The 22,211-nt window shown below is 49.6% G+C and overlaps 1 protein-coding gene across 2 annotated transcripts in view; it reads right to left on the bottom strand.

Annotated features, from left to right (window-relative positions):
- The window catches only part of LOC102445183 (GON-4-like protein), a 54,279-nt gene that overhangs the window by 7,603 nt on the left and 24,465 nt on the right, over positions 1–22,211 (bottom strand). Inside the window, exons 14-27 of one of the 2 annotated variants that reach the window (XM_075907850.1) lie at positions 21,877–22,075; positions 18,869–18,955; positions 17,244–17,415; positions 16,249–16,393; positions 15,604–15,754; positions 14,865–14,981; positions 12,354–14,102; positions 11,527–11,788; positions 8,629–8,810; positions 7,796–7,993; positions 7,240–7,383; positions 6,710–6,853; positions 6,310–6,429; positions 4,075–4,188 (exon numbers count right to left, since the gene is read on the bottom strand). In XM_075907850.1, coding sequence (XP_075763965.1) covers positions 4,075–4,188; positions 6,310–6,429; positions 6,710–6,853; positions 7,240–7,383; positions 7,796–7,993; positions 8,629–8,810; positions 11,527–11,788; positions 12,354–14,102; positions 14,865–14,981; positions 15,604–15,754; positions 16,249–16,393; positions 17,244–17,415; positions 18,869–18,955; positions 21,877–22,075 — 3,784 coding nt within the window. Of the gene's footprint in view, positions 1–4,074; positions 4,189–6,309; positions 6,430–6,709; positions 6,854–7,239; positions 7,384–7,795; positions 7,994–8,628; positions 8,811–10,259; positions 10,407–11,526; positions 11,789–12,353; positions 14,103–14,864; positions 14,982–15,603; positions 15,755–16,248; positions 16,394–17,243; positions 17,416–18,868; positions 18,956–21,876; positions 22,076–22,211 lie in introns of those variants that run through there. The other variant, XR_012897487.1, reaches the window with a different exon arrangement.

The raw sequence follows: 22,211 nt of genomic DNA, 5'->3' as shown, positions 1-22,211 counted from the left end.
AGAAAGGAGAACTGCCCTGGGCTGCCAGGGTCCCTGCTGGGCTCAAGAGACTGGGTTGGGCCACCTGGGGTGCTGACTGATCCGGACCCAGAGCCCACGGACACGCCAGAGCCCATGGACCCAGACCGGACCTCGAGCCCATGGACCCACTGCTAGCGCCATCGTCCCGGCAGACCCCAAGGAGCAGTGGCCGAGGCAGATAGGCCCCCAGGGGGAACTGGGAAGCAGCCCAGCCAACATTGGGTCAGCTGAGGACATGGAGGCCAACTGGCCAACACGTTGTGGCGAGGATCCCCGCTGACCTAGTGGCCTGGTCAGCATGTTGCAGCCAGGATCCCTGCTGACCCGGTGGCAGCCTGTGCTGCCGCTGTTAGGGCCCTGGCTGGGACACATTGGAGCCCCCTGCCACCTCTCACCTTGGGTGGCAGGTTCCCTCCTGCCCTTGTTGGCTCTCCGCCTGATCTCCGCTCAGCCTGCAGCTAGGCCTGAACCCGGAAACTGCTTAGACGGTTTGTTGCCCTGCTCTGACCCAGGGCGGGGCTCTATAAACTGCCTGTGGTTGCCCTGCCCTGACCAGGGTCATGGCTTTGACGAACTGCTGCTTGGCTTGCAGCCAGGCTAGAGCCCTGTTTGCCAGGTTGCTGCCCTGCCCTGACGAAGGGCTGGGCCTCTATGAACGGCTGTTGAGTCTGAACTGCTTATAGCTTTGAGCTAGGGCCTGGACCCCAGAACTGCTCAGCTGCTGCCCCGCCTTACCCGCTGCTGGTGGGCCAGCCCTGGAGCAGGGCTTCCTGGACCCATTAACTAGTCCGTCTGTGGTAGTGAGGCAGCGGGGCCTCCCTCCAGCCAGCGACCAGTATACGGACTCAGTGTAGCTGCCCCACTCCTAGCCCCACAGCCCTCGAGTAGGCTGAGAAAGGTGGTAGGGCTTGAAGGGCCCTTAGGAAGGCATGACGTCCAGCCACTTGCCCTGAGGTAGGACAAAGGAAAATCGGACAATCCCCGAGACACCTTTGTCTTCCAAACCTACACTGGGGATTCCTCAGCCACCTCTGGAAGCCTGTATCAGGTCTGAACTCCTCATGGCAATAGAAAGTTCTCCCTAACGTCTACCCAAGTAACCAATTGCTTCTCGTCCTATCACTAGTGGGCAGGCAGAACAATCGATCCCCATCCTCTTTACATATTTGAAGACTGTTCTCAGTGCCGCTGCCCCCTCCCCGGGTCTTCTTAAGACTCAACAGGCCCAGTTTTTTTAACCGTTCCTCACAGGGCAAGTTTTCTAAATCGTACATTGTTTTTGACGCTGTCCACTGGGCTCTCTCCAGTCTGTCTGCATCTTAAGTGTGGTCCCAGAATTGGTCCCAGTACTTTGCAGTCTCCCCCGGGGTGGAGTAGAGCGCAACAATCACCTCCCATGTCTTGCACATGAACTCTGGTTCACACGCCCCAAACTGAGTTTAGCAAATGCATCACATTCTTCCGTCGCTTTCTGAGCCCTTAGGACCCTCAGATCCTGTTCAGCAGCCCCGCTGCCTCCCTCTTGCCCAGGTTGTACTTGTGTGTGCGACTTTTCCTTCCTAAGCATAGCACTTTGCACTTTGCTTTCTGAATTTCATCTTCATTTCAGAACAATTCTCCAGGTGTGTCAAGGGCCTGATGAAATCAGTCCTCTCCTTGTCACCAGCTTATCTGACACACACACTCTCCACTCCGTTAGCCAAGGCCTTAATGAAAATACCGGGTAATATCAGATCAAGACCCTGTGGGACCCTGCTAGATACATTCCCGGTATGGCAGCAAGCCACGGATACCTACTCCTTGGATACAATCATCAAGACTAGCGGTTCCCAACCTTTTAATAGTGCGAACCAGCAAACTCATTCAAAAACTTTTGGCAGACCGGTACTGAAGCTTTTGCATATTCATTATGGTAATTATTTAATGTGTTATTTTGCATTGCTCCTGTATGCACACAACCAAAAATATGGACAGTGCTTTCGTGTCAAAAAACATTAATGACAATGCAGGATGGAGCGGTGGGCTCTTAACCCTCATGCCAGCAGCATCCAGCCAGAGGAAAAAATGAAATTGGGGCATGCATCCATGTCTAAATAAGGGACAGCTTTGTGGATCCCACTGACAGGGCTGGGGTGGTCATGTGGACTTTTTCAGAGGACTAAAAGATGGTGAATTCTTGAATTGTAATGCCAATATAATAAGGAGCTCTTCAAATATACAAAATGCAGATGTTGGGATAATAAAAATAAATGTCTAATGAATGTCAAAATCAAGGAAGTGACTTGCTTTTTGGATTCCTGAACCCTGATTTCCCTTGCTTCCTATGCATGAGAAGCCCCCAAGCTAGAAAACTTCTTTTTCCTCAGAGAAAAACCGTTTCCAGGCAATAGAGACAGAAGAAATCCCAGGTGGCAGCACGAGCAAGGCTATTAAAATGCAACTGAAGTCTCACTGACAGCTTCTAAAGGGCTTTGTTAAAATAACCATTTTCTGTAACACCAGTGTTTGGTTTCTGGCGATCAGAATCCCGTTTCCTCATGCAGAAATTGCATTCCTGACCCCGAGACAGTGGCTGGGTATTTCTACCCTCTGCTTTCGGGGGCACTCAACAATTCTGAGCACTGAAGCCCCTGCCATAAACCACCCATCACACACACAAAGTTCAAATGTCTTGCCTCTACCCAGCTGTTCCTTGGGCTAGAGCAGCTGAGAGGAGGTAGGACAATGGTTAGTACAGCACCGCCTGTAGCCAGCGAGCATTTCTACCGAGAAACGTCTGGGAGGAGGAATTTAGGCCACAGAAATCCTGCCTGGCCGTTGGACCCAAGCGGCAGCCGGGTGGCTACGACCAAGAGGACAGAGAAGAGCTATAGGGCTGCATCCAGCAGGAAACCCCATGAAGTGTAGCGCTTAGACTGGTGATTCCCCACTGAAACCTGGGGCCCTTCTCAGTACCCAGCCCTGCTCCCAGCTGGCCTCTTGGGCAGACAAAGGCTGCAGCACTTCCCAACCAACCAGGGACACTTGGGGAAAAATGGACCCGCAGCCTGGACCAACCAGTGCCTGGCGGCAACCCTCTGAGACAAGGAAAGAGCCGGGAAGAGAGCATAGCGGCCACCAGAGCTGGAACCGGGGCCAAGGGGAGCCTGCCCCAGTAGGGACAGCCTCACTGCAGCCCCAGCTCCAGCCACAGCACACCCAGCTGCCGGATGCCCCACTCACCCTGGTGCTGTGTGTGGAACCCCAGCGGGTGGGGCTCGTTAGCAGCTGGGGGCCTGGCCTGGCAGCCAGGGGTCCGCAGATCGGCAGTTGGAAACCACTGATCTAGACCAGTTTCTCAACCAGCGGTTCGAGAACCCTCGGGGTACCTGCAAGACGTCTGGGGGGTACGTCAACACAACTGAAATGTGGAGAAAACTGAATTTGTGTTTTCAGTTTTACAGCGCTTTATTATTTGCGTCCTTTTTACACCCAAAAATGTCACTGTCCACCTCGCTACAATTAAGTTGTTTAAACAAATGTGTTTCAATGACAGAAAAAAATGTGTCTGAAAACTGTAGGTACTGGGGGTACTTAATTTTTTTTTAAAAAAGGGGCACTTCATAAAAAAAGGTTGAGAAACACTGCTCTAGACCACATTTTCCTAGAACCCTCGCTGTCCCCCACTTCAGGCTCAGCCTTCACATTGGGGGTCTATGTACTTTGTCTCAGGAAACCCCACTTCTGTCTCCATGACCAGACAATGGTTCAGCTCACACAGCGGCTAAGCAAGCGTCCTCCGGCGTTTTACCTCTGTCTTGCAGGAACACACAAGTCTCATAGCACGGCAAGGAGGTACAGCGAAGGGAGGGGAGGACGTATGAGAAGAGAAGTGTTGGCACTCGGAGCACACAAGAGGGAGGTGCTTAGTTTGGTGGCTCCCATTAGGATATTTGTTATAGCCCAGAGCTGGGAAGAACAAGCCTGGGTGGATGATCAGGGTGCCAAACAATGGGATATTCAGCACAACCGTTCCTTCCCCAACCATCCTATGCACAGCCCCCTTCTACTGACCTTACAGCTGGAATGGCTGCAGCTTCTCCTCTTGCTCTTCTTTAGTTTGGGGTCACTGCTCCCATCGTGGCAGGAGCATGCGCATTCCTTCACCCCCTCCACCCAATCCGCCTCCTGGAAACAAACACAGCACCTGACAAGGGCTTGCCTGCCCCGCAGAGACCACTGTGCATGCAACACTGCCCACCGACCAAAGCGGGTCCAGGCTGGCCAGTCCAAAGAGCCAGAGCAGGGCCAGGCTGACAATCCCGCACGAGAACTACAGCAAGTCACAGATCAAAGCAGCTGAAGTTTGGGCCGACGCATTTTAATCCCTCTCCTCCTGGTCCCTAACTCCTCAGAGACTGGGACCATTTCTACGGACACATGTGTCCTCCTAGACACGTTTGCCTGGATCTCAGCAGGCTACTTCTTGGATCTGCCAGTTTTATCAGTGTGACAGCATGACCCTTCCTTAGGCAACTTCTCTGTACTTCAAGGGGGTTAAGCAGCGTGCTCAGGACTGGCAAGAGCTAGTAAGAGTTTAGTTCGCTCTGAGGACACACGGCAGGCGCACAGATTGTGAACGCGGATAATGCTAATCACTGCCCCAGTATTTAGAAGACAATTCTTAAGGTAGCCCCCCGACCACTGCAGATACTGTGGGCTTTCCACTAGCATCCCTGGGGCCTGCTGGCATCATGCTGTGAATCCCAGAGAGCAAGCAGACAAGCAGTCAGTGGGTTCCTCTTATAGGCCAGCCAACCCTGTAGGAGGGGAGACTGTCCACAGGTGAGGGGGAAATGAGTCAGTGGAAGCTACAGGACAGTTCAAGGGTGCTGGGACTCGGCCTTTTAGCAAAAGCTCATTCAAGTCCGCTCAAAGTCCCTGCACAAGCTCAGGAGTTTGCTGTACTACCCTTAACCATCATCACAACGGGTTCTTAAGTCTGCGGGAAGTAGGGATGTACAATCCTGTTTAATTAGCTAACCAGTTAAATGGGGAGGGGAGGCCTCCAGCCCCCACCGATTAACCAGTCACATCCCTAGCGGGAAGGTGGTGATCTGATCTCTGCAGCCAAGGGCTGGCTCTGGACCTTCCTCCGAAAAGAGAGGCACACCATCCCATGCCCCCCATGGGGGTCCAAAGTCATAATCCTGGGTACACCCACTCCAAGGGCCAGGATTAGGATGTGGATTCAGAGTCATTTCGCCAACACTAGTACCTAGGGGATTTAGAAGCATCTTGACCTAGCCCTGGAGGTCCCTCACTGCTCACGGTGGGATCAGCTTGTGGCTACAGGGCCTTCCATCTACCTTAAGGCTTTCCCCGGGAACATGCCCGGGCTGACAGCGAAGTGTCATTGTTTCTATGCATGTTAATCTTTTCCTGCAGATGGGGCAGAGAGTCGCTGACCCACAAAGTAACACTGTGGGGGTTTCTCTCTGTTCTCCTTCATGCGACGGTGCCATGCCACACGTGACAGCAGGCGGAACTGATGTGGAGACTTCCTGGGTTCTGACCTAGGGCAGGGGGGTGCAGGCTCAGTTCCTGGCTGGTGATGCAGCAGGGACTCAGGCAGGCAGGCCGGTCAAAGCTGCCGGCTACTGCTTGGCTGCAACACGCAAGCCGACCTTTCAGGCCTACGGACCAGACCCTGCATGTTGAGCTACGGCAGGGGTGTGCACAATGCCGCCTGCAGGCTGGATATGGCTCGCCAAATGGTTTCCTCTAGTCCACCATGACCTTCCAGCTCAGAGCCGAAGGAAAGTGCCCAGTGTGTCCCTGTGCATCCCGTGGGAGGAGAGGCCCCCCCACCCCCAGCTCCCACTGGCAGGGGCAGTGCATAGAAACCTGCTATCGCTCTCCCCCGGAGGGGGATGCAGAGACACACTTGCCAGCAGCACTGAGCCATGGCGCTTCTGGGAGCAGCGTGGCTGGGGCCACAGCAGGCAGGCTGCCTGAGCGCCCCGCTGGGCTGTGGGAGGTTTTCTTCTGGCCCTGGCCTGGCAGATTATGGCAAGCTGGAGGAAAATGTTTGGCGAGCCAGACCCAGCCTGTGGGCAGTGTGGGGCCTGTCGGTCCCTTGGGTTTCAGCCCAACTCCTTTCCTAGAAACCTACCACAATCAAATAGTAAGTCAACAGAACCATGAGGAAACAGGACTCTCTCTATAGGCAAGCAAGCAGGCCAGGCCAACAGGCTACAGCGCAGAAGAGGCTGCGTGTGGCAAGCTAGTAAGACGCGCTAGTCCCACCTTGTCGTTGTTCTGGCCTCCGATCTCTTTCCTCTTCTTATTTTTTGAGGCTGCGTGCAGCTTGGGGGCTTCCTCCTCCTCCTCCACATCCGGCAAGGACACTTCTTCAAACCCGTCAAACTGAAAGAGGCCCGGGGGCTGTCAGCAGCACGCCAAGCGGAGCTTTCGCTCTCCCATGAAAGGGTTTCTTTGCATTAAGCTCCACTGCAGGACAGCGCAATAAGTGCGCAGCCACGTCAAAAGTACCACGTGCGGAGTCTGACATTTTCATCCCGACCATCCCCCGCCACCAACTAGCCGAGATCCTGCTCCCCATCTCTTCCTCTCTGGGCCTGTAGCCTCCCTACCAAGCCTCTCAGCCCCCCTACATCCCCCTCCTCGTTTAGGGAAAGTTCTCCACCTCATACTCCTTCTCCTCTGTCCAGTTGATCTCCTCAAAGTCTCCCATGCGGCGGGCGGACGGGCGCAAATGGTCAAAGAAGACGGAGAATTCATCCTGCAGGTGATCATGCCCTTTCAGCAGCTGCCACATCTGGGTCTTCAGCTGTGGGGGAAACGCTGGAGTAAGAGAAGGCTGGAATCCAGCCAGGGCAACACAAGATACTCTGCTAGAAACAAACACCCAAGCTCGGGCTCAGTGTTACCAGCCGCACTGTAGCTCATTTTTGGATCAGAGTACGGCCTGGAATCATCCTGGCACTGAGGAGTCTGCCCAGAAACCTTAGGCAGAGACACTACAGCATCAGCCTTCAGGGTGATAAGAAGCCAGGGGGGCAATTAGCCGTAGTGATAGCTCTGTTCTCTCTGCTCTGACTCCAGGCGCAGCTCAGGGCTGATTACACCACTGCCCTCTGCATGCGGGCGGGAAAGAGCTACAGGGGAACCCACCCCTGGAGCCTCTGGGGAAGGGGGAGAGAGCATTCTGGTTACCTCTGCAATGTCCTGGGGGAGGCAGTCTGCACAGCTCTGCAGCACTTTGATGATCTTTTGATGGTGGGTGGGATTTTCAGCAAAACAGATTTCCAGCTGCCTGAGGAACTTCCGGCTCTTGTCAAACGCCTGCTGTTCTTCAAACTGCCCAGAGAACAAGGGGGGCCTTTTCACTCCTGCCACGCCAATCAATACGGGCAGGTCTAGCCACGCCAGCCAAGAACTTTACCATTCCCTTGGGCCTCAAACCGAACGCTGCAGCCATTGAAAACTGGCTTCCCACCTCTATAAAGACTTCCGAGACGCTGCCGAGGAATTTAAACTAGGCCACCTTTACTGACCAGTCCAGATTTTTAAATCTGCAGATGGAGGTGGCTGTAGCTTTGTACTACAGCGTCCCTCAGCCCTGGGGAAGATTTTGTGGAAACATGAATTAAATAATTAGCACCGCTATCCCATTTATCCCTGCCTCTATAATTCATTCTGTCTGCGCTCCTGTAAGGCTCACTACATTTGTCTTCTCCAACTCTCCAGTTCGCTTTTCCCTTTTACCTACCAGTCCACACTCCAGGGCTTGCTCGGGGAGAAGAAAGGCCGCGAAGTCTGTGAGCAGCTGCGGCCACTCCTGCAGCAGGGTCTGCAGCGTGGCATAGAGATCCACAGCAGTCGGCTTGTGGGTGCTGGTCTCAAACTCGTAGATAACGCGAAGGAAGTCATCGTACTTCCCTGGCACATCGCGCAGAGCGTCACGCACCTGCAGGGCACAGACAAGCGTGACGCTTTCTCCTTGCTTACGAAAGCTCAGCCGGAAAGAAAAGGCAATTCAGTAGCATCTTCAGCACCCAGCATCTGTGCTTCACTTTTTCACATTGCTGCACCAGCAAGCACATTATTTTCTAGATTCAGGAGCGGGGAATGGCCACAAGAGGCAGGAGGACTGATCCCAAGTGGGTCACCAATTACGGAAACACATCAGATCTGGACAGATGCTTCAGCTAAGTAGCTCAGGAGTTAATTCAGGAAAGGGAAATGGACAATAGGGATGTGACAGGTTAAGCGGTGAGCATCACCCGGTTACCTGCTGGGGGCTGGAGCAGCTCCTTGCCGGCCGCGGGCCAGGGCGCTCCAGCCCGGCCAGAGTAGCTCCTGTCCACAGCAGGCTTGGGAACACATGTTGCAAGCTGGGGCTGCTCCAGCCCGGCTATGGCACGTGAGGGGGCTGCCTCCCTCTTACGCCATTAACCGATTAAAGCTCATGTTTAACCAGCTAAACAGGATTTTACAGCCCTACCGGGACAAGCCAGAAATGTGATTCTTTATTTTAACAGGGATACAAGACTCAGGTTCTGTCTGACGCCCAAGCTCTAATGGCAGCCTGTTCCTTCTTACCCGGTTCAGGTAGGCCTGGGCAAATGCCAAATCCTTCTGTTCCCGGAGAGGGTCTCTCTCCAGAATCTCTTCGTCATACAGCAGCAGCAACTTGGAGGTATCTTTGCTGGCGCGAGCCCGTCCCCTCTTACTCCTGGCTCTCTGGGAGTTCCTGGTTTTCCCAGGCACTTTGGCATTCTCATCTGAAAGCAGAGGCCCCATGCACATTCCTCAGCCCAGGGAAACGCAAAGCGCCGCTGAGGCAGAGCGGTGGGCCATGCTGTCTGCCAGGAAAGAGCTCCCTTCCTTTTATTCATCATTAGACCCTGGCCCACAGACATATTCCTGTCCCGGCAGACCATGGAGTGGGTCGTGGGTCACACAAGCTCCCCTTTATTTTGTGTGCCCCTCCCCCAGAAAATTAATGTTAGCAGAGAAGGGAACTGCATATTATACACTGGGCTGAGTATCCCCATCCCTCTGAGTCGGCAGGACAGATTCTCTCTCTAGAGCGTGGACACACATGCCTCATTTTCACTGCCTGCCACCCAGAGAGCAGAGACCAGGAGACAAAGGGCAGTCCAAGGCCTTGAGGCTCAGACAAGGAACGGGATACACCTGGTCAGTGTTATTACTGTGCCTCACAAGCTCTTACGTGGGAGAGCTAGGACACAGCCCAGCTCAGAACAGGAGAGACAAAGAGCAGGAAAGATGCTTAAGTGCTGAAAGCGCTAGTCTAGGACTAGGGAACACAGGCTCAGTTTCCTACTCTGCCACAGGCTTCCTGCATGACCTTGGACACATCACTTAATCTCTCCGTGCCTCATTCCCCAGCAGTAAATGGGGCAATAAAAACACAGATTTGTTGTGAGGCTAACGACACTGAAGATTGTGAAGCACTGTGAGATCTACTGATGGAAAGTTCTCTATAAAATACCCATTTGCCTCCTCCTGGGAATGCTTCACTATCTGAGGGTGTGTCTAGACTACAGGGTTTTGTCGACAAAAGTGGACTTTTGTCGACAAAACTATACCTGCATCTACACTGCTGCTGAGTTCCGTCAACATAACAGACAGAACTCAGCAGTTTTGTCGATGGCTGTAAACCTGATTGTACGAGGAATAACGCCTTTTGTCAACAGAGTTCTGTCGACAGAAGGCGTTATTGCATCTACACTGTTCTTCGCATCTACACTGTCATATCGACAAAGCGACTTGCTTTGTTGACAGAACTGGATGTAGTCTAGATGCTCTTTGTCGACAGAAGCTTTGTTGACAGTATCTGTCGACAAAAGCCTGTAATATTGATGTACCCTGAGACAGTGCAGTCTGCTTTTGGGGGAAAAAATGACAGACGCCCACAGATCTCCTGGACTTAAGAGCAATGGTTATTTTCAGTGTGATTATCTTCCCCTCTCTTCCTAAACCCTGGGGTTATGCGTTCTACTTAAAGACTTCACTTACATGGGGACTTTTTTAGTCATCGGCAGCAACACTTAGCTACTTGTCACTCAATTTAGCAACTTTTTGGTTGCCCTAGCAAGGAAATAAATGACCAAGTGACTAGTGAAAAATTAAGTGACTTTCATTGCTGATGACAGCGACATTCAGAAAGAGACGTCACCCACAAGTACAGTCACAAAACCACTCACAAGCAGCTCAACAGTGTTAATAAAATCCAATCCATGCTCCTCCTCTGACATTCTCTTGCACACCAAGTCAATCTCATTGCCTCTTGGTTGAGCATCTCCTTGGAAGGTATCCCATTCCAGGATTTCTTGGGCTGAGAGCACTAAAATCTGCAGAAGGGAAAAAAATTTCGGGGGCTCATGAAACACTTTGCTAAAGCCAGGTGCTCCTTGAGAGCGCAGCACATTCACCAGGACTCGTTTTTACCCAAAACGTGTTCTCTCGCCGCTGTGTAGCAGGATCAAAAGTGGAGCTAGCTTGATTTTGGCTCCCCTTTAATTCCGTCCCCTGCGGTTAGCTGCCCACTGTTACATTTGATCCTGCTCTCGCCAAAACGTGCCTGGCTTCAGCAAAGTATTTCATAAGCCTCCTGATTCTAGTGATCTCAGCCCATGAAATCCCGTCTGAGGACACGCTCAACAGCCAGCCAGTAAGACTATTGCCCATCAAGTTAGTGTCAGAGGAGGAGCACGGAATGGATTTTATTAACACTTGTCAAGCTGCTTGGGAATGAGTTTATGACTATACTCTCCTGGACACACATGCATCTATATAAACCTTATTTTGAATGTTATTTAGTGACATTTTTGGGCAACTCTGGCAGAAAAAAAGCAACGTCTGAGTGAAGCAACGTCTTGGCAAAGGAATGGGTCGAGGTTCCAATACCCACAGGCTTGTCTTCTCTTCAGCCCCAGGTGAAAGACGTTCTCAAAAAAGGAGAGAAAAAAGCATCTGACTGAGGAACAGATCTCCTGTTACCCCTCCCTTTCTCCTTATCCCGGAGGAACAAAGAAACAGCTTTGCACTGAGGGTGGGAGGCTGGCTGAAACAAATCCAGCCAAACCGCTAAAGCATGTGGTGGGACTGTTGCTTCAAAATGCACTTCGCTCGTCATGTTAGGTGTTAGTTGCATTTAACTTTTCTTGTAACCATTTGCGACGTATGCCTCATGACTTGTAATCACTTAAACCCTATTTTTTCTGTAGTTGATAAGCTTATTTATTGTTTAAACTAAACCAGTATCCTTCTATTGAAGTGCTTGGGAAACTCCATGTGAGAGAAGAGGGTCTGTGTGTATCATTTTCTATCAATCAAATGAGCTTGTCCTGGAGAGGGCTGAGCAGAACAACATATACATTTCTGGGGGCAGGGAATCTGCGGCTGGGAATTTTCTTCGTGTTGCTCCCAACAGTGTAAGGTCATATCTCCACAGAGAGGCAATTAACTCACCTGGCGGCAGTCTGCTGGTTTCCACCTCTGGGGCAACATTTGTAAAAGCAAAGGCAGATTTGGGTTCCTCTGCTACATCTTCAGCTATCTCATCTGTCATTTCATCTTCTTTTTGCGACTGCTCCATTCCCTCCCCTTCACCCTCTTCCTCCTCCTCCTCTTCTGGCTCGGAGTTCTCTTCCTGGGAATTCTCTTCCTCGGAATCTCCCTCCTGGCTCAGACGTCTCTCTGTGGCAAGCCAAGTCAGTTTTTCCATCGTCTCCTTTAGATAAAAAGGAAACAAAAATCGTGAGCCCTTGTATGCCCTTCGGCTTCCACCTCGTTTAACTGCAATTCTAATTACTAGCCTCAGGTATCAACTTAAACCTTGCCACTTATGACTAAGATAATTAACAGTGACACGTGATACCAACTGAGCCAGGAACCGGAGCAGTCAGCCTCCACATGGCTGCTAAAATCCAAGTAATCTGACAGTCATGTGTGGAACCATGCCTGAATCTCCTTGGTAGGGCTTTGTCTATTTGTTATGCTTGTTTGACTTATTTTATCCTGAGAAACTCAGTAAAAATAATTTCTGCACAGTGCGCAGAACAAACAAGGAGCAAACTCGATTGAAGAAGCCCTTACACCTCCAGAAGAACTGAAATCTACCATTTGCAATTTATGCACCTAACCTGGTCTGTAAGCTCCTCAGGGCAGGAGTTGGTCTTTTAATTTGTCACGTGCTACGCACATTCTTGGTGTCATATAAACATACGAGATGGCTTTTTACAAAGTGTTGCTTTATCTCCTTGGCAGAATTCATTTCTAAGTTGCTAAGTTTTTACCTGAAGTTCTGGCACAGAAAGTACAGATTCTTCTGACGCTGACGACATTTCTTCTTCATCCTCCTCATCTTGAGTAAAATCATCAAAATCTTCCTCCTCTTCCTCTTCTTGTCCGTCTTTCTCTCCTCCCACCTCAGGACCAGCCGGTGTCCCTACAGACTGACCATCCCCACTGGATGAGTCCTCTGGTTTCCCAAAGGGACTACTGAACTCTGCATCAACATCTGCTGAGTGAGAGGCGTTCTTGGAAGACTCATTGCTCGTTTCCATCCCAGCTGTATCAATATTTTCCAACTGCTGCTCATCCTGCGCAGGTACCTCCTCATCTTGTCCCTTCTCCTCCCCCTTCTCCTGAGGGGACGTGCACTCTTTTTTTATTTCCTTCTGTTCACTCGGATGCTCAGATGGGACCTCCATGTCAAGCTCTTGCCCTAGATCCAGTATGAATTCCTCCTTGATCTCAGCACTCACCAAGTTTTTCTTCTCCTGAGTTGGGTGTGTTTCTTCAAGGGCATCGCTGGGATCTGCGGGCTCAGTTTTCACCGTTTCTTCTAAATCCAACTGTGGTAAGAGATCCAGCGGCAATGGCTCCAAGGCCTTCTCCTTTGTTGTCTCCACAACTATCCAACTACAGCAGTCGCTCTCTTTAACCTTGTCCTGGCTGTCACTGTCTGGAGTAGCAGGACCGGTGCCGTCTTCCTTCTTGGGCGAGATGGCCGAACAGGATGCATACAGCTCTTGGGGCTCCTCTTTAGGCTCTGCTACGGGGTGGGAATTTTCATCACTCACACCACAGCAGGAAGCGAGTGGATTCAACCGCTCTTTGTCTTCAGCCAGTGAGGAAGCAGGAAGACCTACCGCATTTGGGGAGGCTATCAAGGGAGGGAGGGAAGTGGACACTAGAGTCTGATTTAATGGGCATGGGAAGGTTGTGGGATTTACCAACAAAGTCGTAATTGGAATGGTTTGCGTGCCCCGGCCAACGGATGTATTTATGGGCTGAATCATGTTGCAGCCATTGCTGAGACTAAGCACTTTCACAGTAGCAGCAGGCACAGTAAAGATGACAGGGGCTGGCTGGATCAAAGGGGCAGCCTTTATCAGAGGAGCGGGTTTCGTTCCTCTTCTCTTTTGGTACCCCCTACGGACACAAGGCTTGCGGATTTTTGACGCCGTCAACGCTGGCAGCACTTTTGTCTGAAACGTCAGCGGGGCGGAGGACACTTGTGCTGGGGGCACAGCTGCTGGGACAGAAGTCTGGGAATCAGGCTGTAAAGTGGAGAGCACACTCTGAAATTCAAAGCGGTCACCGCTTCCTACTGCCGACGGGATGTTCAAATGCGGCATTCCTGGCGCAGCCTGCAGAACGGCGGCTGGCTGAATCAACTGGGGAATTTGAACCACCACTTTGCTCGGAGGAGCATCTGGCTGGGGTAACTTTACAGCAGCTTTTTGAATGTTAATTGCATTGGCACTGGGCTGCAGACAGGGGGTTGGTCGGATGAGTAGGGGCTTCAGGGCTGCAGACCCCTGCCGCCGCCAAGCTCTCCTGGAGAAACGGTTGGCAAGCGGCTTGAGGGTCAGCACGATTCCTTTGGGCATGAGCAGGGGGTATTTTTCATCACACTGTGATTCCATAATGTCTTTCCCTGTCCTCAAAAGGGCCGACTCAGCACTGGGTGAACCTGCTGCCTCCCCGGCATCTTCTGCTAACTGCTTCAGCTCCCTTTGAATGGAGGGCAAACTTGCCTGCAAAAGACAAGAACTTCAGTTATTTAAGTCCCCAGCCCTTACCACCTGGAGGCAACACAGAAATCCTTATTCCAGAGCAGAAGGCAGCGACTCCCTCGGAATGAGGGTATTTTATTTACTGCCTAGTGCTCACTAGTTTTACTTTGAAAGCCTCCAACAAGTTTGCTGTGAAGATCTGGAAGGAGCAATGCGATCACAAACCTCATAACCCTGATGAGTCTCTTCCAAACTGACTGTAAAGACTCTTAGCAAGAATCAAGTGTCATCAGCTCCCCAAGAGGATAGGCATATGATAAAACCCCAAACTGGGGTTGGGTGAGTTGGATCCAATTCTTGGCTCTGCCACATACTTCCTGTATGACCTTGGCAAGTCATTTAATTTCACTGTGCCTCCATTTGTCCCTTCCACACAAGGGGTTATGAGGAAAGAATAACGGCTGAGAAGTACTTAGGCACTACAGGCATAAGGACTGTATACCATGACAGAACATTCAAATCCCCCCAGCTCTGCACTTTATTCCCAGGGCAACAGGCCCAAAATTAGAACGTCTGTGTCAGCAGACTGTAGGGGGCAGCAAGGAATATGGCAACGCTGTTGCCTGCAGGGTGGTGGCCAGTCCCGACACACACACCAGCGTCGCACGGCTAATATTCTAACTAGCTCAACTGCACAGTTCAAGGCACCAGCACTAAAAGGTTAATGAGCTCTAGGAATAAGACAGGAGGCGGCGAGGTGCCTCTACACAGCAGGCACTGTACCTTCAGCCAGAAGGGCAAATGCTGCTCTTCCCTTTCCACGGGGGGTTTCCACTCCGAAGGCTGGATCTCCTCACAACATTTGAACAAGATGGGCAACTGCTTTGTTCTTTTATAATACTGAGGAGAGAGGTGGGGCGGGGGAAGGGGAGACTAAGGTCAGCAACTCTGAACCAAGGACAAGGGGTGAGGAACATACTTTGAAACCATTTCTCTCAGTGTATTAGGCTTCACTGGCATGTTTTGTTTATTTTGCTTAGTAACTTACTTGGATCAGTTGCTACTTGCAACCACTTAAATCCTACTTATACTTAAAAAAATCTCTTGTTAATTATCAAACCCACTGTAAATAACAGTTCCCTGGGGGGAGCAACCACCGTGCATTTCTCTCGTTCACTGATAAAGGCGGCCAACTTATAAGCGTTCTCTGTGCAAAACTTTTATACAGAGTAAGACGGATTTATTTCAGGGTTGATCTTATGGGGGGCTTTCAACGATCTTATAGCAGAGCCCTCCCACAGCTAAGCTGGTTCAGTGTCTGTGTTGCTCTGCAGGGTGTGTGTGACCCCAACTCTGTGCCTTGGCTGGGGGGAGTCCATTGCTTCTGGCTCTGGAGGGCAGGCTCAGTGGCTTAACCAGCACACTGGGTGATAACCCCAAGGGGACCCATGTGATCCAACCCACCACAAGCACCTCACACATGGATGCATGTATTACACACACTACAAATTGTGTCACTCACCTTGATAATATTGTCAGGGGCCCGGTTCATATTGAGGTTCTTGATTCTCACTGTCAGCTGGTGCGCAGTCTTTGCTGGCAGGAGATACTTGCTGATCAAAGGTTTAGGAAACTCTGTTCCTTCAAAGTGTTTCAGGCCCAAAGCTAATAAACTGAAAGGAAAAAAAATATTCAAACCAAGAAACTGTAAAAGCTCTCAGCTTGTCCATCACATCTGCTAACATCCCTGGAGAGTCTCAGTTTGGTCATCCAGAGCAACACTATCCCCATGGAAAAGAGTATAGAATTAAAACCTCCCGATCAACTGCTGAATGCTTACCGTGGGATAATCTAATGAAACTAAATGTTACATGACTCCAGCACAGAATTCGACGGGAGACACATTACTAAATCAGCTGGTTTTGGACCTCTGATCATTTTGGAAGCCAATACACACACTGGCGTGGAAAATACACCAGACTACATTTGTCTGGCCTACTGAACTCATAGCAATTGTTCGACTGCTGGGAACACCAAAGCTGTCATCTGATTATGTTATTCCAGACTGTCCAGAAATCCCATTGGCTGGCCACAGCACCCTCCTTTTCCCTCCATGGAAAGATGCCCCAATTTGTATTTATTTCACACATTTACATTCAACACCTACTTGTCCTCTGCCTTTGTGAAGATAATCTTGTTCTGGGGGGCTTTTGCTTTCAGGGAGCAAATTGGTAACAGCTCTGGGTACATAAAGACTTTTCGCGTTGCCAGAATCCATGCCACTTGCTTTGGAAGGCAGGGGAATTCATTTGCTGTGAGAAGAATCCACAGATCAGCATAAGTTGATGAGCCTCACAAGCATAGATGCTCATGGTCTGAAATTCACCTTTACTGTACTGTAAAAAGCTGTGAAAATGGTAAATGCTGGGGTTATGTTATCCCCCCCCCCCCCCCCCCAAAAAAAAACAAAAACAAAAAAAACACCTGAGACTTCGGTTTAATTCATTGTGTTCTAAACCAAAGAACTTAATCGGCCCCAGTGAAAGTTACTTCTCCTGTTGATTTCCCCACAGACTTATATGTGCAATACTGGCTTGGTGGAAGGATGAAGCAGCTCTGTTTGATTCTAACCAGTGAACGGCTCCATTTCACTCATCTGCCTATCATTTGGCAGAGAGAAAGTCATGACACAAGTTTCCAAAACAATCCATTCAGAATACTTTTTAACTTTATAGTTTCACAGTTCAAAGTTCCTAGTCCTGTTAGTACAATCCTCTCAACCCAAAGAAAATGTCTGATGTATCATTCAAACCCCGGGGACAAATGTTTCTGATTCATTGTTGCTATCTTGAGGGACTTCCAGCACTTTAAACATCTTCAGACATAGCACGCATTCCGAACTGCCAAGCTAAGCAATCTGGGACAAATCCCCATGATGCGAGCTTACTGTGCCACACTTTTGTGCCTTAAGTAGCAAAAGATGATAAATAATACCAAGGTCATTGCTTAAAGACGTATTAGAAACAAGGCTGCAAAATAATGCTACATTCCACTTTAAATCATAGCAAAATATCTGGAAACCATCTCATCTGGGTGGTGGTGGGGGGGGTCACACCAAACAAGCTATAACTGCCCTACAAATGGGCCCCTTCAGCTACATACCACTCTTCTTCACAGTTTTGTGAGGGCTCCAATCAACTTTGACCTGGGCATGAAAGTCTTCAATGAGCTGCAACGCTCCCTTCAAGTTACATGGTTGGAACACTGTTTGAAACTTGGGATGGAACGGTTGACGAAGGAGCATGGAACTGTGAGCGAAGTTACTCAGCTCAGTCTGTGGAGTCAAACACAGAGGAGACAAAGGGAAGTGTTTTCAGTGTAAAGTACCACCCCTGTATGTAGAACAGTCATTCAAAAAGCAAACTTGTCCAAAAGGAGACAAAAAGTTTCAGTGTTACAATTACCATCAACCCTGCTTCTGAAAGATACCGCGTCATGGGGCACAGATTACATTTATTCTGAGCCTAAAATGTCCCAATTCTGAGTTATTACCCCCCGTTCCAATGTAGAACCATTCATTATCATAGATCATGAACAGAAATTGTTCTAAGAACGACCTTTGAGCTTTGGTTTTAATCTTTAAAAAAAAAAAAAAAAGTTACAGAAAATCTGCCAACACAGAACACTGTATTGTCCCATGGCTTGCAGGGTATCAATATATGGAGATACATCTATCTTAGGGTATGTCTAGACTACAGGGTTTTGTCAACAGAAGTTTTGTCGACAGATACTGTCGACAAAGAGCATCTAGACAACATCCAGTTCTGTCGACAAAGCAAGCCGCTTTGTCGACATGACAGTGTGGACACAAAGGACAGTGTAGATGCAATAATGCCTTCTATCGACAGAACTCTGTCAACAAAAGGCGTTATTCCTCGTAGAATGAGGTTTACATACGTTGAAAAAACTGCTGAGTTTTGTCGACATTATGTCGACGTAACTCAAAGGCAGTGTGGACGCAGGTATAGTTTTGTCGACAAAAGTCCACTTTTGTCGACAAAACCCTGTAGTCTAGGCACACCCTAATAGAGCTGGATGGGACCTTGAGAGGTCATTGAGTCCAGTCCCCTGCTCTCGTGGCAGGACCAATACCATCCGTGACAGATTTGCAGATCCCTAAATGACCCCTCAAGGATTGAACTCACAACCCTGGGTTTAGCAGGCCAAGGTTCAAACCACTGAGCTCTCTCTCCCCTTTAATAGCAACTATTATTGCCATTAATGACAGTTACAAACTCTTTCAGTGAGCTACAGTATGTACAAGACTCTCATTTTAAACGTGTTAAGGAAGCATCTCTCAGCTGTGTGAAACCAGATTTTTTTTTTTTTTTAAGTACTGCAGGGTATTCCCACTCAGCAAACCCTCCTCACTGAACAATCTTCTCTCACCCAAGCGTCCAATTCCAACCCGCCACTGTCCTCCTAATCCAACCCTAACCCTCTCCAGAGCAGGGACTGCCTGTAGTGTCAGACTAGATGGAGGTTTGTGTTGAAACTAAGCACAAACCGGCACTGTTAATGTACTAACCCACTGTGCGCTAGCAAGGCTCGCCTACACCTTCTCTCTCGCACGTGGTGGAGCTACAGAGCAACGTAAAGACAGCTGCAGCTACATGACAATGCCTCCCCTTTCTGAAAACACAGCCCACAGCACTTGATTACAGATGATGGCAACCTTTATTTCGGTGACAGAATTACAGTAGCTCTGACTCTGGCTGGATCCTTACCAGAAACATCCTGGTGGTGCTGGCCTCAGAACTCAGGCTGGGGTTGGAGCTGGTGAGAAGGTGGATTTGAGACAGGAGCTGCACATGCTGGAAGAACAGGTCAGGCAGATGAAGCTTTTCCAAGACACTGTAATACTCACAAACACTGAAAAGTAAACACTTGTCTCTCTTGTGTCTCACAATGAGACCCCCACGCTTTGGCTAACAGGGAGCTTGCAAAAGTCTTTGTGCTCTCATATTACACAATTACCTTAAAAATACGCAAGCACAGCTCAGAGACATTTCCACAGTGAGTTTGCATCTGCAGGAAATTATCTGGCATGATCACAAGGATCCCTGCTGGCCCTACACATTTATTCCCTACTAGGCATTGCTTTGCTGAGCGAGAGGGACAGAACCTCACATGCATGCCCAGCCCTGCCCCCCGATCCAGGAGTGGCTCAGACCAGCAGTATCCAAGTGCGGGGTGATGGCGGTTGGGGCTCTGCAGGATGGTGATGCACAAGGAGGAGACGGGGCTACGCTGGGGGGATGGATGTGAGGGGAACGGGGCTTGGTGGCATGGTGGTCCGGGTGCACCTGGTCAGGATTTTGAGTGAGGTGGACTCGGGGGAAGTGTGGGACAGCTAGGAGGGGTAGCTCCCCACATTGCGATCCCTCCCCCTACAGCTGAGGAGTGGCCAGATGCAGAGCTAAATGACCTAAAGCTTCCTGCAGCCAGGAGAAACCCATGCAGGGGAAAAGGAAGTCATGGTCAATCCCTAGTCCAGCTTGGACAAGCAGCAGCAGCCCACCACATGACAAGAACCACTGACTGGAGCATCCCCAGGCCTGCCCTGGCTCCAAACACACTGCTATAACAAGAGAGAAACAGAGGGAGCCCAGCCCCCGAGGAGTGATTTACGTCTCCTGGGATACTCCAGACACCCAACTCCTCTGTGTGCAAATCAGATGTTCTGCAGGGAAAGCATAAAATCTGCAGGGGACATTAATTCGCGGTTGCACAGACTTCCCCCAAGAGCAAATGAGGCTACACCACGCACTCTTAGTGCTCTGCATAACAGCTTCGTACACCTATGTGACAGTTCTCCCAACACCATGGCAATTGCAGATAAGCAGATTTATACAAAAAGTCCAACTGAATTTTCGTATTTTCGTTTGCTGCTGAAAATTTAAAATGGTTTTTGCAGGCGAAACCCAACCTTACCCAGCTCTCTCGCAAACCAGTGTGGTACAGCCAAGAGAAGGGAACAGTCTGCTATGGGGTCTGAGCCAATAGATCTGGGTCATCAAGAGGGTCTTAGGCTGATGATCCTCACTCAGGGATGCGGCATCTCAAGCACATGGCATGCAATTTTCAAGCAAAAAATAGGTCTCCAAGGCCTCGTCTACACAGAGTTTAGGTCGAATTTAGCACCATTAGGTTGATTCTCTGAACAATAAGTCCACACCACCAAGCCTGTTGTGTCGACTTTAAGGGTCACTGAAGTCGATTTTAGTACTCCTGCTTCTCACAAAGAACGGTAAATTCAACCATGCGTGCTCTAGGAGGACTGACGTACTAAAGATAAATATGTAAAGACTTTTTAAAAGTGGATTAATTCCTGGTCTACATCTATTTGTGAAGAAAACCATAATATGTTTAAATCATTCTTTTGTAAATAGAGAGTACTTTTTGCAGTGTTTTTTCCCTTGCTGTAGTCTCTGGTGTACTTGTGTTCAAATCATTGCATAAACCTTTGGGGTCATTTTGTAATTTTTTTTAAAGCATTTTCTCAGTCATAGAATACTCTTCATACTTTACGCTCCCAACCAACTTAGCATCATTGCCCATTAATACAATGCCACCTCTTTCTGGTATGCTCCAATCTAATTTCCCTTAGATATAGTGGTGTTGGAGCTCTTGTGAAATATTCATTTACAGATGCAGCACCGTGCAAGTCAACATTCTGGGCCTCTGGGAAGTTCCCACGGTGCCCCCTCTGTGACCACTTTGGCCAAGACTTTTAACCCACGCCCACCTGTGGATTCCTCCTGAGATACTCCACAGGCAGCCTCCGGCAGCAGCGTGGAGAACCGTGTGAATGAGGAGGAGGAGGAGACTGGTCAGCAGGCAAGCTCGGTAACCAATGTCACTGACAGCCAGGACTTTTTTTTATAACTTTGGAGATATCCCCTACTCGCAGGACGTGTCGCTGCTGGGTTCTGGTGTTGGGGGGGGCACTTCTGGCAAGTTTCCATTTCTTGATCTGTGGTGGCCACTCTGCCTATACAGCAGGGGCTCCCCGGAACAGCATAACGGGTGGGGAGACAGGGCAGGAATCCTCTCAGCACCTCTCCATAAAGCTCTCCTAGATCAAATCCTTCATCCTTCTCACAAGGTTTCTGGGGAGGCTGCCTGACTCCATCCTCTAGCACAGGACACCTTCCCACGCCAAGCCAGCAGGAAGAGATCTGGTGTCATGGCAGCACGAAGTAATGCAGCAAAAGGTCCAGGTTTCTAGCCACTTTCACTCAGCATTGTCTTCCTGTCGCTCTGGGTGACTCGAAGGCCCCAGTCTTGCAGCAAACCACTGATAATTGCTTTGGCTCTGGACTTTCAACCAGTTGCGCGCCCATTTTATATGGAATGGTTTCCAGCTGAAAGGGCAATATTTTCCCTTTGCTAGAAGGCCACGAAAACAACAAAATCATTGCTTCCACACAGTCCGATGAGAGCATGACTGTGGCAGCGCCCACGTCTAGTTAAGGAGGATGGAATTCGCCTCTTGGCAGCCACTTCTGAGGGATGATTATAATTCATTCCAAAAAGTGGCCCCAGATTTTAGTGCACAGATTTGATTCTCTAATGTCATGGTACCAGGGTACAAAATTTGCACCTTATTTCAATGGGTATCTTGCTCAAGTGATGGTACCACCCTGCTATGGAAAGAGCTTCGTCCTGTGGTTGAATATTAAGATGAGATAAGATAGTAGAACGTGGTAATTATCAAACACGCATCTCTTACCTGCTGCATTTGCTGATGTAGCCTCTTTCTCTGCCCAATGTCCAAAACTAAGGTCTGAAGCGGCTTCTCAATTTGAGGTTTTGTCCTCTCCGTCTCCTGTGGTTGTTTGGTTGAAGATTTCTTTATTCTCAGCTGTTCAAGCTGTTCCTTCACTGTCCGGTGCTGCTCATTGAGTAAATTGGCAAGAGGCTCTTCAAATCTGTTTTGGATCGAGCAGACAGCATTATGCCAAGTCTATGACTCATCGACAAAGCTCCTAATGACCTGGTGTATCAACTAGCTTCTGGAAAGCACATATATTAATTCTATTCTATAGCACCTTTCATCTCAAAAGG

Source organism: Pelodiscus sinensis, chromosome 24 (genome assembly GCF_049634645.1).
Source record: "Pelodiscus sinensis isolate JC-2024 chromosome 24, ASM4963464v1, whole genome shotgun sequence".
Lineage (NCBI taxonomy): Eukaryota > Metazoa > Chordata > Testudines > Trionychidae > Pelodiscus > Pelodiscus sinensis.
The sequence above is the reverse complement of the archived record's forward strand: the minus strand, read 5'-3'. Positions and strand labels throughout refer to the sequence as shown.